This window comes from Camelus dromedarius, chromosome 14 (assembly GCF_036321535.1).
Source record: "Camelus dromedarius isolate mCamDro1 chromosome 14, mCamDro1.pat, whole genome shotgun sequence".
Classification (NCBI taxonomy): domain Eukaryota; kingdom Metazoa; phylum Chordata; class Mammalia; order Artiodactyla; family Camelidae; genus Camelus; species Camelus dromedarius.
The window spans coordinates 39,218,975-39,232,682 of record NC_087449.1 but is presented as its reverse complement, the minus strand read 5'-3'; the positions used below and the strand labels follow the sequence as shown (position 1 = coordinate 39,232,682).

General features: G+C 46.8%; 1 protein-coding gene across 6 annotated transcripts in view; it reads right to left on the bottom strand.

The window, feature by feature from the left end:
- Positions 1-13,708, bottom strand: part of ERI3 (ERI1 exoribonuclease family member 3) — a 123,104-nt gene that overhangs the window by 86,652 nt on the left and 22,744 nt on the right. For all 6 annotated transcript variants that reach the window (XM_064493646.1, XM_031465615.2, XM_010982290.3 and 3 more), the window contains one exon: positions 4,331-4,447. In XM_064493646.1, the coding sequence (XP_064349716.1) occupies positions 4,331-4,447 (117 nt within the window). The remainder of the gene's footprint in view (positions 1-4,330; positions 4,448-13,708) is intronic.

Sequence of the window (13,708 nt, the reverse complement as noted above, 5' to 3'; positions counted from 1 at the left end):
CTTGTGTCTAGTCTAAGTTTCTTGGGGCAAGGTTAGGTGTACTTCTTCCCTTGGCTCCCACCAAGGGTCACTCAGATGAACCCTGAAAAGCTTCCAGAAAGTCTCTCTTATACAGGAAACCTTGCCAAGAATCCTCCCACCTTGGAGATGAGGCTTAGGTCAACACCTGTGTACAAGGTGCACAAGCATCTGCTCTGGGCCCCAACAAAAGCACTCTATCCAAAAAAATAAACAAAAACTGAGACACTGGTCTCCAGGGTCTCTCACCATAGACTAGGCCCACCTCTTCCTGCCCTGGGGAGGGGGTGGAGGTGGGGCTCCAGGCTCCTGGGATTTTCTCATATTCTTCTCCAGTGGTCAGCAATCCTGAAATCATCAGCCTGAGAGGAGCCTAGTGAGCTCAGCTTCCTCCCTCTCCATGCTTCCCAGACCACCTGTGGTCCAATAGGACAGCTTATAGCTTACAGCTAAAGGACTTGAACTCAACCCCCAGAGACACAGGGGCTTGAGCTACTGGTTCAACTAGAAGCATCCTTTCCGGGGGAGACCTCACTCCCTTGCATTAATGCCTCCAACAATGGACTATGTACAGCTTATCAGCTCTGCCAAGGCACTGGATGAAGAGGAGGTGAAATTTTAAAAGTTAGTCCCTGTACCTAATACTGACAACCTATGACTTATACCAGAAACTGTGAGGGAGACAGACAATATAATAAGTACTGGGAAGTTCTACCTTAGGCCTAATCTAAATCTTTCATGCTACTGTTTAAACCCATTCCCACTTGGGTTAATACATGTTTGTAAAAAGCTTTCACATCCTCACAATGAAAGGTACTAGAGCAAAGCCAAGTATTATTAAGCTGAGAACCAAGGCTCACAGGCTAAACAGAGCTCAGAGACCTTAACCACTTAAAGCAGGAGAGGTGAGAGGAAGAATTAATGTGTGCTCTATGGCTCCTTTCACTGAGGGATTACAGATTAACTCCTGCTTCTCCAGACTTGGAAACCACAAGGCGAGGGGGGCTTTTGACCCTGACTGATAACATGGCTGGTTACTGAGATTCCCTACCCGCACAACGGCTTTGTCCAGGAACAAGCTGGCTTCCACATAAACACTGGCAGCAACAGGAAGCAGCCCAGGATGCTCGGTGCCAATAGTATGTCAGCATCCAGTGCTTTCTCCCTTCACAGTTTATCTCCAGCATGATCATATCCTGACACCAAGACAGTCTGTTGATTACATGAGCACTTGTCTCTGGTGTGCAATCTGATAATCAGACCCACTCTTTCTCCTCAGACAAAGAGACCAATAAATCTCACCCTTTATAAGTATAGGTGAAAGACAAAGCCCTTTACTGGCATTTAGCAAAATGGGTATTTTCCCTAGTTTTTTTTTCCACAATGACAACAACAACAAAAAAGACTGCACACGGTCAGGGACTGTGCAGCAGCCCAGCTGCTGGAGACAGAGCTCTGATGAGTTGGAGCAGATTCTAGAGATGGTAGGGAAAGGGCCTGGGGAGGAAGGAAAACACATCCTATCCTACCTCTGTCAGAACCATGTCTCCAGGCAGAATATCAACTGGAACTGAGAAACGACCTCAAGAAGCCTAATCACATGTTCCTTACACAGAGCAGTAAGACACTTGTGTCTAGGTGCGGGCTGTGGACTCACTCGAGGCAGAATCCCTCTTCCTGCTGCCCAGCACTGAGCCTGTCTCTCTCCTAACACAAGCATGTGCTCGTCTGTGTACACACGCGGCCAGGGTTCTTAAAAACTTCTTGTGCAAGAGAGAACATCCTACCAGGGCAGAGGAGCTGCTTAGGAAAATCTGGAGGTGTGGGATGGTTCCTCACATTTACTAATGAAAGATTCCTTCTGGCCGGAATGACCTCCCTCCCTACCCGCAAAGGCAAATACAGCCAGATTGGAGGAGGTCTCAGAACGACAGCCCCATCCTGTGTCCATGCCTCTCTCTGCATTACAATTCCATTTAGTACAGATGGAGACGGGGAAATATTTAGATGATTCAAGGTTTTCCAAAGACTTTAAATACTCAAAAGAGCTAGTCAGCAGTATAGTTACTTTGGGGGGAGGCAAGATGTGGTTGAGTAACTTCTTGACAATATTCATCCAAGGAACATGTATTTTTATTTGGTGCCAGGCCCTAATGATAGGACAAAGATGGATCAGATCTAGTTTCTGCCCTCAAGGAGCTCACAGCCTAGTGGGAAGATGGATAAATAATTACAGTATAATGTACCTGAATGTTGCTACGTTGGGGTGAGCACCACCCAACTTGGGCTCAGGGAAGGCTTCCCACAGAAGGTGACCGTGGGCAGAGTGCTAGAGGACAAGTAGGAGGGTGGCAGCAGCACACAGGCAGAAGGACTGTCATGAGCAGACGTGGACAGTGAGAGGGCAAGCTTTGGGTGAGGGAAGTGAGGGGACATGAAACAGAGAGGTATGAGGCTGGACACAAAGGTGGGGACCAGGTCAGGGAGAGTTCTGAGCCCTGGAAACCCGAAACAAAATGGTAGAATCAATGCACACAGCACAGCCACATCCTCACTTTCAGAACAGGGATCAGTCATAACAAGGATCCCAACACCACCAGACCTACTACCCTCCAGAGTAGGTCTTATGTCTTTGGGTGAAGCTTTCTAGGAAAAAGAAACAGCTTTCATCATAGTCTCACAGTCGCTGCTCCCCTTCCCCAAAAGAGAAGCAATAGCAGCCCTGCTCTGAAAAAAAAAACCCTTTTCCCAATATTTTCAAGCATCCATTCCTGCCTAGGGCCAAGCTCCAGCAGTGATCTGTTCCATCCTAAACAAGCAGCAATCTTGCCCACGTTCAGACCTGCCTGTCTATGCCAGGCAACCTGCCTGGAGCTGGAGACCCACAGGGGAGGCCGCACACAGAAAGAAGGAAGAAAAGGATAAGAAGGCATTACACTTTCAGGCCAGTGGAGGGCTCAGGTATCTGGCAGGATTAAGGAAAATCTTCCCTTCCCTTCCAGTAAGGAAGGGAATTTTCATCAAGAGATGATTTTTTCCAAAGGGGCAAAAAGGACAGATTAGCGCCCCCTGGTGGTACAGGTAGTTCCCAGGAGAAAGGGTTGAAAAACAGTTGACCCCAGAAAGAGCAAGAGCCTCAACATCATCAGCTGGAACAACAAAAGGCTTGAGTGACTAGACACCTTGGCAGATGGATGCCTACAGCAAAATGCCCAGCCAGGTCACTGGCATTGAGCCCAGGAGTCACCCTCAAGATCTCCTATCTGGGCTAAGTCAGCCTCAGAGCCCACTGAGCCTCCCACCAACGGCAGGCCCTTCCTCAGCTTCCCCCACAGCACAGGGATTGTCTGGGGATTACTCAACAACTTCTTTCTTCCTGTTTCACTCGCATGAAGAAAGTGGGTCTCTAAATGAAGGCACAAAGTCCCTAATGTACCCTCACCCCAAATGCTCAAGACTCCAGGAACACACATGTTTCCCATCACCTCTGCTACCACACACACTTGACCCATGAGTCCACCATCGCCTGTGGCCACCACTGAGTGCAAAACATTATGAGTCGCAGGGGAAAGCAGCCACAGAAGGCCTCTCCATACAGTCCTGAGAGTCAAACTCTGCAGGAGCGCCTCCTTTCTGCCAGTGGCTCTTCTGAGCCTCCAGCAAGCATCAAGGTCTCAGTTAGTCCCAGTTTCACAACCTGTAAAATGGGGCCAATAAGAACCTGTTGGCGAGGTGATCGAGTTCAGTACCAGCATAAGATAAGGATGATATTTCAGCCTCAGCTAGGCTGTCCTCACCCTCTACATGGACTGTCCTTCCCTTTCCTTGGTGACAGAGTTGTGTTTCCCAGAAATTTAACCAATGCTTCACACAGGACCATTTTGCTCAAGGACAGAGAAACATCACCAAAAAGGTATGAAAGCCTGAACAAAACTTCTTCCAAGAAGGTGGAATCTTCACCTCTTGCCAAGGGCTCTAAGGGAAATGGAACTGAAAAAAAGCTGAACCCCAGAGGCACCACCCTGCTCCTAGACTCCAACTGCCTGGTCACTGGGAAGGATGAGGATGACAAGGAAGGGAAAATGTTAGGGAAGCTGGGACAGACTGTGCCACTGCCCTCCCCAGGTTCCCCCATGACCACAGTGGTCCAAGGGGAGGGGCAGGCTTTGTAAAAAGCCAGCTACTGGGTCCGACATGCACCTGCCTTAACTGCTGAGAAGACCTAAGCTTTCTCTAAGTGGCCAGTATAGAGCACCAGTGATCCCCAAGCTACTGTCCCAGCGGCCCCTGATGCCCAGCTCTAGGCCCTTACCTCTGTACAGAAGGGAGTAAGCTGTGGATGGACCACGGGCTGGACATACATGTGAAAGGTAGACTCAATCTCCATGGTCCGGCCATTTAGCTTCAGGATGGGGAACTCGATGATTTCCTGGAATGGCAAAAGCACAGAAAAGGAGGAGTAAGTTTTTTTAAACCCACCATTTCAAATAACTTAGAGTCAAGAATAAGGTGTTTTGGACTCATTAGCTCCTGCCAGGCCAAACCCAAGACTGTGTGAGATGCTGCTAGCTCAGTTATAATCCTAACCCTCCCACTGTTAATATCTTCACAGATTCCAGGGACTCGACACACAACATCCCCACTGTCTCTGGACGGGGAAGGCAGACAGTGGAAGAATCTGCCCCACGTGCCCCAACTGCTTTCTAGCAGAGGCCTGCTCATTCAGGCCCCTAAAAGGAGCCCCCCTTCCTCTTTCCCAGGTCCCTGCCCTGGCCTGCGCCTGGGTCTCCAGCCACATAGACAACCAGCCATCAGACTAATACACAGAATTCTGCATGGGACGTTTACACAGAGCCAATGAGCTTCTTCATTAGTTTTTAACCAAAAAAAAATTTTTTTAAAGTAATAATATATAAAGCCAAAGGGGATACTGAAGAGGAGAAAGCTGAAAAAGAGTAATAGGAGCTAATGTCTCCCACCTTTCTTTCAGGCAGTACGCCTTCCCTTCAGCCTGCTCCCCCCGCCCCCCCAATCGCTTAGCCAGCCCTTCCCAGTCCACTGGAACGTAATGGAAGGAGGAGGAGTGACAATTTGTTTGGTGTCTCTAAGATTAATTTGTCTCCGTTATTTAATAGAGATGCACAGCACCCAGGTCCTGGTGTGCAAACAGGCTTGCAGCATGCCGTCTGTGCAGCATGCCTCACACATCGCTCCTGGGAAGGGAGGAACACGCCGGAGGGGGGAGAGGGCCAGAGGCACACACGAGCATCAGAGAGAAGAGGGAAAGCCAGGAGAGAGAATAAAAAAAATTATTGCTTTTTAATATTCAAAAACAGTTTGCAAAATTTAATCAAAGCAGAGGAAAAGCTAACATTTTTACCACTTTGACATTTTTATTAGCGCTTTCATAAATTTTTAAAACATGAATGGAATTAGTTTACAACACAAAAAAACTGCCCTGAAAACATCTGGAAGAGACAAATAGGAAATAATAAAAAAAAATAAATAAAAGCAAAATCCTCCGAGTAAAATTAGCATGTGAAAAAGGCCTCCACTGCAGAGAGAGAAGGGGGGCTTTGCCCACTCAGTGGTCCCCACAGTCAGCTCCAGAGGCATCCCTACTCCAGGTCCCCCGTTTTGGAGAAGACCTTTCCAGTATCACTAAAATCAAGGCAAATTGGTTCTCTCCAGGGACAGCCCGGAGAAGCGACACAAAGCTGCTGACACCTGGCTGCACTCAGGAAATGGATGAGTGGGGAGACAGAAGGAGAAATGGTCGATCTCCCTGATGTTGCAGGGCAGCCAGGTATCTCCCCACCAAACATACCACCTCTATCAGGCTTGTTTTTAAAGCATTTTATCCAACATATCAGAGCATGACTGAAGATCAAATCAAGACAGCCAGATTTCATGACAGAAAAATTCAAGGGTTCTGGTTGCCCGGCCTCCCTGGGCTGCCCCAAAGGTGGGGAAGCTGACGGGAACCCCCAGAGAGAGGAAGGGCAGAAAGACTGCAAGACTGAGGCAGAGGGGGACACAGAGGAAGCCCAGGCTGTGGCTTAAACTAGATGATAGCTCTCCTCCAGCACAACGCAGGCCAGAGAGAGGAGAGCTTTGCTCTGAAAAACAAAACTGAGGCGCACACACACACAAATACACCTTGGTCCTCCTGCAAAATCAGATACCCAAGACTTCCAAGAGCTAACCCTGAGGTAGGGTTCATCTGACTCCTGAACTTCTGACATACCCTTCCTCTGCCACTAAGTAGAAGAAACGCTTCCCCAGCTGAAAGACCTCCATAGCCTGGCAAGTTTGGCTGCCCTGGTGTCCAAGGAAACAAATACAGCCAGCTCCTCGCTAATAGTGTTAGCTGGGCCCACAATGAAATTTAACCTGTGACACAACTGTACTTTTCATTTAAAGTTTCATTTGGAGAGAAGCAGTGTTTGGAGACCTGCAGTTTGTCCTGCTAATAAAGACAAGTGTTGGGACCTTTAAGGATGCCATTCATCTCTGGCTTTTATTAAATTCAATTTTCTTAAGCCCACGATACATTATGAAATTAGGAGTTGACATTCCTCTGGAAACAAAAATATCTATCAAACATAAATAGAAAAAAACCCTCTATTACCAAGAATTTATGGCTTAAAGTTGATCTCTTTCCACTTTTTTACAAGCACATGGTTTGTTTTAGATATCTGAAATGCTATTACAGATCCAGAATTTTATCAGTATTTATTATAAAATAGTAAGCGCTTCAGCTACCGCTCTGACCAGCACCAAGTCAGCATCCCCAGGAGACATTCTTAAAACTTGGCCGTCGGTTTACCCACTGCAGCTCAATCCTTCCTGCTGTTGGCTTTCTCACCCCTGGGGAAATGGAGCCAACCTAAGTGCTCATACTCAGTATCCACCCTCCCAGAGAGGGGGAACAAGCCAGCCTTGGCTCCAGGGGAAGACGGGTAAGCCCTGAGATGCCTGGGGGCCAGGACACAGCAGACTGGACCTATCCTAAACACCTCTGCAATGTTGCTCGCCTATCAGCCAAGCCTGCTCTCCAAGACCAAGAAGAGGGCCAACCTCAGAACGTGACTCTGCAGGGGCCCTTTCTCAGCATCACCATCAGCTGTTGTAACAATGACCTTCCACACTGGCATATTCTTTTGAGCCACTGAGGATGCAAAAGAGAAACTTTTGGTAAAAGATCTTTTGGGGAGTCAGAACAGAAAGGATCTCACTTAGGTACTTCTTACCTTCCCATATTGCCCAGCCAAGCCCAGACACTCAAAATACTGGCCCCAACAGCCCATTCATGGGAGAGGAGCCCCAATCTGTAGCCAGCTGACACAAGCCTGCAGCCACTACACCTGGTTTATACCAACACTTCAACAGTTTTCAGCTGATAATGAGCAGAGCAGTAACCCCAAAGCTCTAGGTTGATCACATGAATTCCACCCAAGAGCTTATGAAGATGTGCCCTAAGTACTGGCTTCCAGGGCCAGGTGCTCAGATCATGACACTGTCATCCCTACCCCTCCTCCTTTGCCCTCCCTCCATTTCATCATCCCCCTGGGAAGAAGTTTTTCTTTAAGGAACACTTTTTTAAGGAGTGTCTGCTTGTGTAAAGTAGTACCAAGAAGGAAAGAAGAATCTGTATTTAACATCCAGCCCTCATTCCCAACCCTAGTAATAATTTCACAATTTCTTACTTTTGTATGACATTTGCGTTCGATTAAACTACGTCTACTCTGTGCAGAACACTGTGCAGGTGTTGGAGAGGAATTCCGAGATAAGGTCAGACATAGTCTGCTTTGGAGAAGTAGACGAACCAGAGAGCAGAAAAGATACGTGAGTGAATAATGAACGACGCACCATGAAAGTATCTCAGTGGAGGGACATACCGAGTGTTACGCTATTCATTACAGTGTGCTTTCAAATACATTTCCTTATCTTACCATTTTTAATCCTGGAAGATATGTCATATCGTCATCATCATCAGGTCATAAACCAATACTACGAAGCACCTACTGTTGACCAGGCAGGGCTGGGTGTGGACACAGAGGCAAACACGAGATGTGGCGCCTATCTCTGAGGTGTTCAGAGTCTGGGCAAGGGGTAGAAAGAAACAAGTCCCAACACCCTCAGAGACAGACAAAAAACAGAATCATCTCATTCTTTCCATTTATTGTTTACTGTGTGTCAGACACTGCTAAATACTCAAAAGAAATGACAGCATTGAATCCACCTAACAACTCGAGGCAGGAATCACTATTTTCTCTACTTTACAGAAAAACTAAGGCCCAAAGAGCAGTTGTCGCTTGCTCAAGGTTACAGTGCTAATAAGGGACAGACTGGGGAAAATGAGACTTAAAGAGAGTAGGACTCACAGCTTTCAAAATCTGAAAGGTCAAGAAAGATCTGATTTTTTTAGTCTGAAAGGCTGTCTTTAAGGAGCTCAGTCTCCTGTCCCCTAGGAAGAAAGGCTGTTCTCACGTTACAGGAGCAATGAATGTGGACCATCCAGGCAAAAAGTCCTGCAGGATTGCTACTGAAAAGCCTCCACTACGGCTGCACTGACACAGAGGGCGCTGAGCTCTGGGCTCGGGGAGGGCAAGAACCATCAGCCTTCAGTTTGCATCTCCAGCACCCAGGTCCATTTTAGCATACGGCCCTCGCTCTCAGCTTTTGGTAAGTACACACATGAAGGGGTTGACAGACGCCGAGACAAGCCGAGTGCATGGCTCTAACAGAAAATACGCTTTTCACAGAGCTCTCCATAGGACCAGAGAGGTGAAATAATCTACCTAAAGTGACAAGATGTTAAGTATTTGAGCCAAGAATCAAACGCAGACATTTATCACTCGAAAGTACTTTCTTCCAGATCCCCTGCCTCTTATCTCTAAGTGTTTTCTCACCCTTCCTCAATTGCTACAGACCACCAATGCCCCAGTTTTCTGTTTGCCTGGGACAACAGTTTCCAAAAGCAGGAATTTGCTAAAATTGGGACAGCTGGTCACCATGCACCATCCACAGCTACCAGCACTGCTAGGTTGTCCAAGGGTGGAGTGCCATAACCCCAAAAAACTGGTCTGCTGATGGTGGACGGGAATTGGCCACAACTTGACAAGGATGGAAAAAAGCCTCAAACTTGGATTTTTCAAAGTATCCATGGTTCCAAATCTATTGTATCTGCTGTCTCCCTCAATAAAATGCCAGCTACAAGTATTTTTTAAGGGGATGGAAGACAGAAAGATAAAAAGGAAGCACCAAGCAAATATTCTTTTATCTTTTTAAGTGAGTGAAGGTTTTAAATGCAGCTACTTTCTAATTGCTTAAGTAGGAACCCCAGTGGTTCTCCTGCTAAATTGAGGACAAAACTAGAACAGCATTTCAGATGAGATTGAGCGTGTTCAGGGCAGTATGGCCATAGACCGCAAAAGCATTTCAAATGGAATTTCACACCCACAATCAGTAGATTACAAGAAATAAATGTGTAGGTTGCTTTCAGGGTATTCAAACTCCCTTAAACTAAAAGTGTCTTTGGTGATAAGATTGTATTTGAAGATACAACAACAAAAGGATTTTAAGCAGAAGGGACTTAGGTTAACCGTTTCTTGACAGTGGGACAGTGTAGCATTGAGGTGGGTACAGCTCAGTGGTAGAGCGCATGCTTAGCATGCATAAGGTCCTGAGTTCAATCCCCAGCACCGCCATTAAAAACAAATTAATAGAAAAAATAGTGTAGCATTCTTACAGACTTTTTTCCCAAGCACAGATTCTTCTTTGCCTGAGCTAATGTTTCTATGGTCCTGTCTTAAATTACATAGTTTTTCATGGCTGCCCCCTCTCAACCGAGGAACTAGCATTCCCTGAATTTAGAGATGGTAACAACCAATCTGTCCCTTCTCTCCATCCGCTAACACAAAGTACAAAAAGAGTGCACCCCTGCACAAAAAAGTCTGATAAAATCCAAAAAGCGACATCATCATACAACAAGGTAGAAAAAGCAGTACCTGGCAAAAACATGGGTTTTATCCAGACACGTGATTTTTGGATAAGAGTCTCATGCAAAGACAGGCCCTTTCTCCAAGGGATGGAGGAGCCTCTTGGCCATAGGCAAGAGGGGAAGTTGAGAGGGAGAAGTGAGTACCACTGGGCAACGAAGAGAACATGGTTTGCTTAACAGTTTCTCCTTTAGGAAAAAAAAAAAAGACATTTTATGCACAAGGAGCTTATTTCTTAAACAAACACTCGTGGTTTTGATTTACACCACAGCCTGCTCCTAAATAATTTATGGCGGGTTAAATTTATTGCCGAGCCCTGGCTGGCTGCAAATTCGAATTGCCAAATAATTAGATTTTAGGGCAAAGCTTATAAATTACCCGTCGATTTGTCCGGACTTGTTTGTCAGTTGCTTTGTGCTTCGGGTCATCTTTGGCATTTGGCTGTTTGGGTTTTAATTGCTGATTTACACTTTGACAGATGAGAGCTGATGCTGGAAGTTTCAGGACAAGGAAGGGTAAAAAAACTGGAGCTTTAAAAGGCTGATTTTTCACCTACATGTCCCTCTTCACCCATTCCCACAGACCCCAAAGCAATTAAAATGTAAGAAAGAGGCAGAAAAGAGACACTGCTATTCTTTATTTGGGGATGGGGGGGGTGCCAAGTGAATTATAATTTACTTATACTGAAACCTGAATTTTAAAAAAAATTTACAATACCATTAAATGAAGGAGACCAAAAGTCTTAGAAACTGCCTTCTTATCCAGGAGTGCACATGCTTGTGTCTGTCTCGGCATGCACATGACTCTGAATCAGCCTCAGCGCAAACATTTTCAGATAATCAATTGTAAATAACTTCTGATATTAGTGGCCTCTGCGAAGCTGACCCTTCAGGGCAGCAAACAACCAAATGATTTCTTCGTAGCTACCTGTATACATATATTTGTCACAGAAGTAATTTAAACAAATCTGAGGTTGTGTGCAGGAGTGCCCCCCCAGGGGCAGCACTAGGGGATGGCATGGAAGTGGAAGGGTGCCAAGTCCAACTTACCATTCCAGTGGAGGAAAATCCATGTGGATAGAGCTGCGGCTGTCTACTATGTTGATAGAGGGCCTGCGGGCTCTCTTTATGCTCCCCAGAGAAGCAGGGCCTGCCTCCTAGCCACCTGCTGTACCTAATAGCTTACTATGAGGCCATGAGTCAAAATAATACTAGAAGTAATCCTACTAACAAGAGCTGACATGTGCAGCTATTACACGCCAGGCAATGTTCTAAGCTCTTACATTTTATCCTCCCAACAGTCCTATAAGATCGGTACTGTTATTAATCCCATCTTGCCAATAAGGCAACTGAGGCATAAGGAGTACAAGTAACCTAATCAAGGCAAGTCCTACTGCTAGTAGGTAGTGGAGACCAGACTGAAATCCAGGGAGCCCAGTTCTGGAGTCCATGCTCTGAATCACCAGGCCCTACTGCTTCTCCTCAGAACAGCCTCTACCTCAGTTCCCCTTGCTTTGGAGGTCCAGGGTCCACATTCTGGGACTTCAGCACATTAAGCCAAAGCCTGTTCAGTTAATCAGCAATAAGGTGGGGGAAAATCATGTAACACGCTCAGGATCACAAGATGAATGAAAGACCTGGTTTGACAAAGACCATTTTTCCAATCAGTGCAAATACCACATATTAAAGATCCACTAGCCAGGGGTGAGGAGGTTGGGGTGATCAAGACAGACCAGGCCCACTCAGGCAGACAGTGGGGTCTGGTCAGGCAACTTGGAAAGGAGCCCAGAGAGGCTGGCTGGGCTTCAGGAAGACTTGCTCAATAATCGCCATCCACAGCCTCGGGGGGCTGTTGGTCTCTTCACAGAAGACTGCATCCCCCTGGGGTGCTTCAGAGATTCCTGTTCTCTGTCTGCACCTGACAGCTAAGAGCCAGGACAGGGGAACATTTGTGCTGGCATGACAGCAGATGTTTAAAATCACTGACCAGTAAGCAAGCAACGTACAGACTGACATCCTGGCCACAATGCCCTGAAAACTTGTCTCACACACTACACTGGCTCATCGGAACCCACTTCTCTGTAAGGCAGGCAGGTGTCACTGCCCTCTTTTATAGACAAGAAAGCTAAGGCGGTCAGTGGTTTAAAGCCTGGTCCCTTACAGGCAGCATTCCATCACCTGGGAACTTAGAAATGCAAATTCCTGGCCTCCACCCCAGACTTTCTGAATCAGAAACTCTGAGAGTGGGGCTAGCATTGCGTGTTTTAACAAGTCTTCCAGATGGTTCTGATACTTGCTGAAGTTTGAGAACCAATGGTCTAGAGTAGAGCAGTATTTCTCAGGCTTCAAATTACCTGAAGATCTTGTCAAATTACAGATTCTATTTAGTGCTGGAGTAAGGCCTGGTATTCTGCATTTCTAACAAGCTCCCAGGTGATGGGGATGCTGCTGGTTCTCAGATCACACTCTGAATAGCAAAGGTGTCATCTAGAACATCTATGTGACTAACTCCTTATCACAGAGAAACTGACCCACTGAGAATCAGAGCCCAGGGTTCTCAGCTCTTCTCAGAACAAACCCTTACTCAGCCCCATTTCAAGCACCTCGGGTGAGCCAGCCACTTCCTGCTTCTGCCATCGGACATGTCATTCTCTAGGCTGCTAAGATCCAGGGGAGGAAAAACTGGCATGTCACATCCCAGAATTTTGTAGAGCAAATTGGCCCATCTCTGTTGGGAAGCCAGCAAGAGGCCTTCCTGCCATGGCAATACCTGCTCCCTTTAAAAACGCAGTCAAGACCCTGGCACAGCTACCCACTGAACACTCATCACACTGTTCTCTCCAGAAAAATACCTTCCTTCTGTACAAATGAACTAGAACGAAGGACTGGACACCTCTCCTCGGAAGACCTCTCATTAGAGACATAAGCCAGGAGCCATCTTACAGCCCCTAGTCCTGAGAAAGCCTAACACTGGCCACAGATCTGGAACAGGATCACAGCAGTTCCTACAATATCCAGAGGCACCCAGCTGGGGAGCCTCACTACATTCCACTCCACCACCATGAACTTCCTTTAAGGCCTGCCCCGGCACTGCTTCTCCAGTTGTGTTACCTCCTGAATGAAAGGAGACCTTATCAAAATGGCATGTTTCCCCAACTCATCAGTCCCTGCCTCCTCCATCCCCAACTACCAATCCCCTTCAGTTGATCAGTTGGCCTTTCATTCAAATCTGTTAGTGCTGGGAGGGAGGGGGGAAATATAACAGTGAACAATGCAGACAGAGTCCCTGGCCTCCATTTTGGACATTGCAGTCTCAAGCCATGGCCCTCAGTGTGTATCTGATTTAGAGAGAAAGATTCCAAGCTTTCCAGACAGTTATCAACCCAACCATCACTACTCGCCTCCCATAGGCCAATCGCCAAACAGTTCATCAAACAGATCCTAGAAGAGTAACTACCTACATCACTGCCAAGGAACTCACCTATATCAGCTCTCCCTGACATGGATCTCCAGCTCAGAGCACTCCATTTACAATGACCATTAGGTTCCACGCTCCACTTCTCATCAGATCTCTTAGTGCCACTGACTGCCAGAGCCCACAAGTATCTAAAAGAGCTATGAGCTACTTAAGAGCATGGTTCTCAAGCTTGTTTCTTTCCCTGCACACACAACAGGTAACCTAGCTCC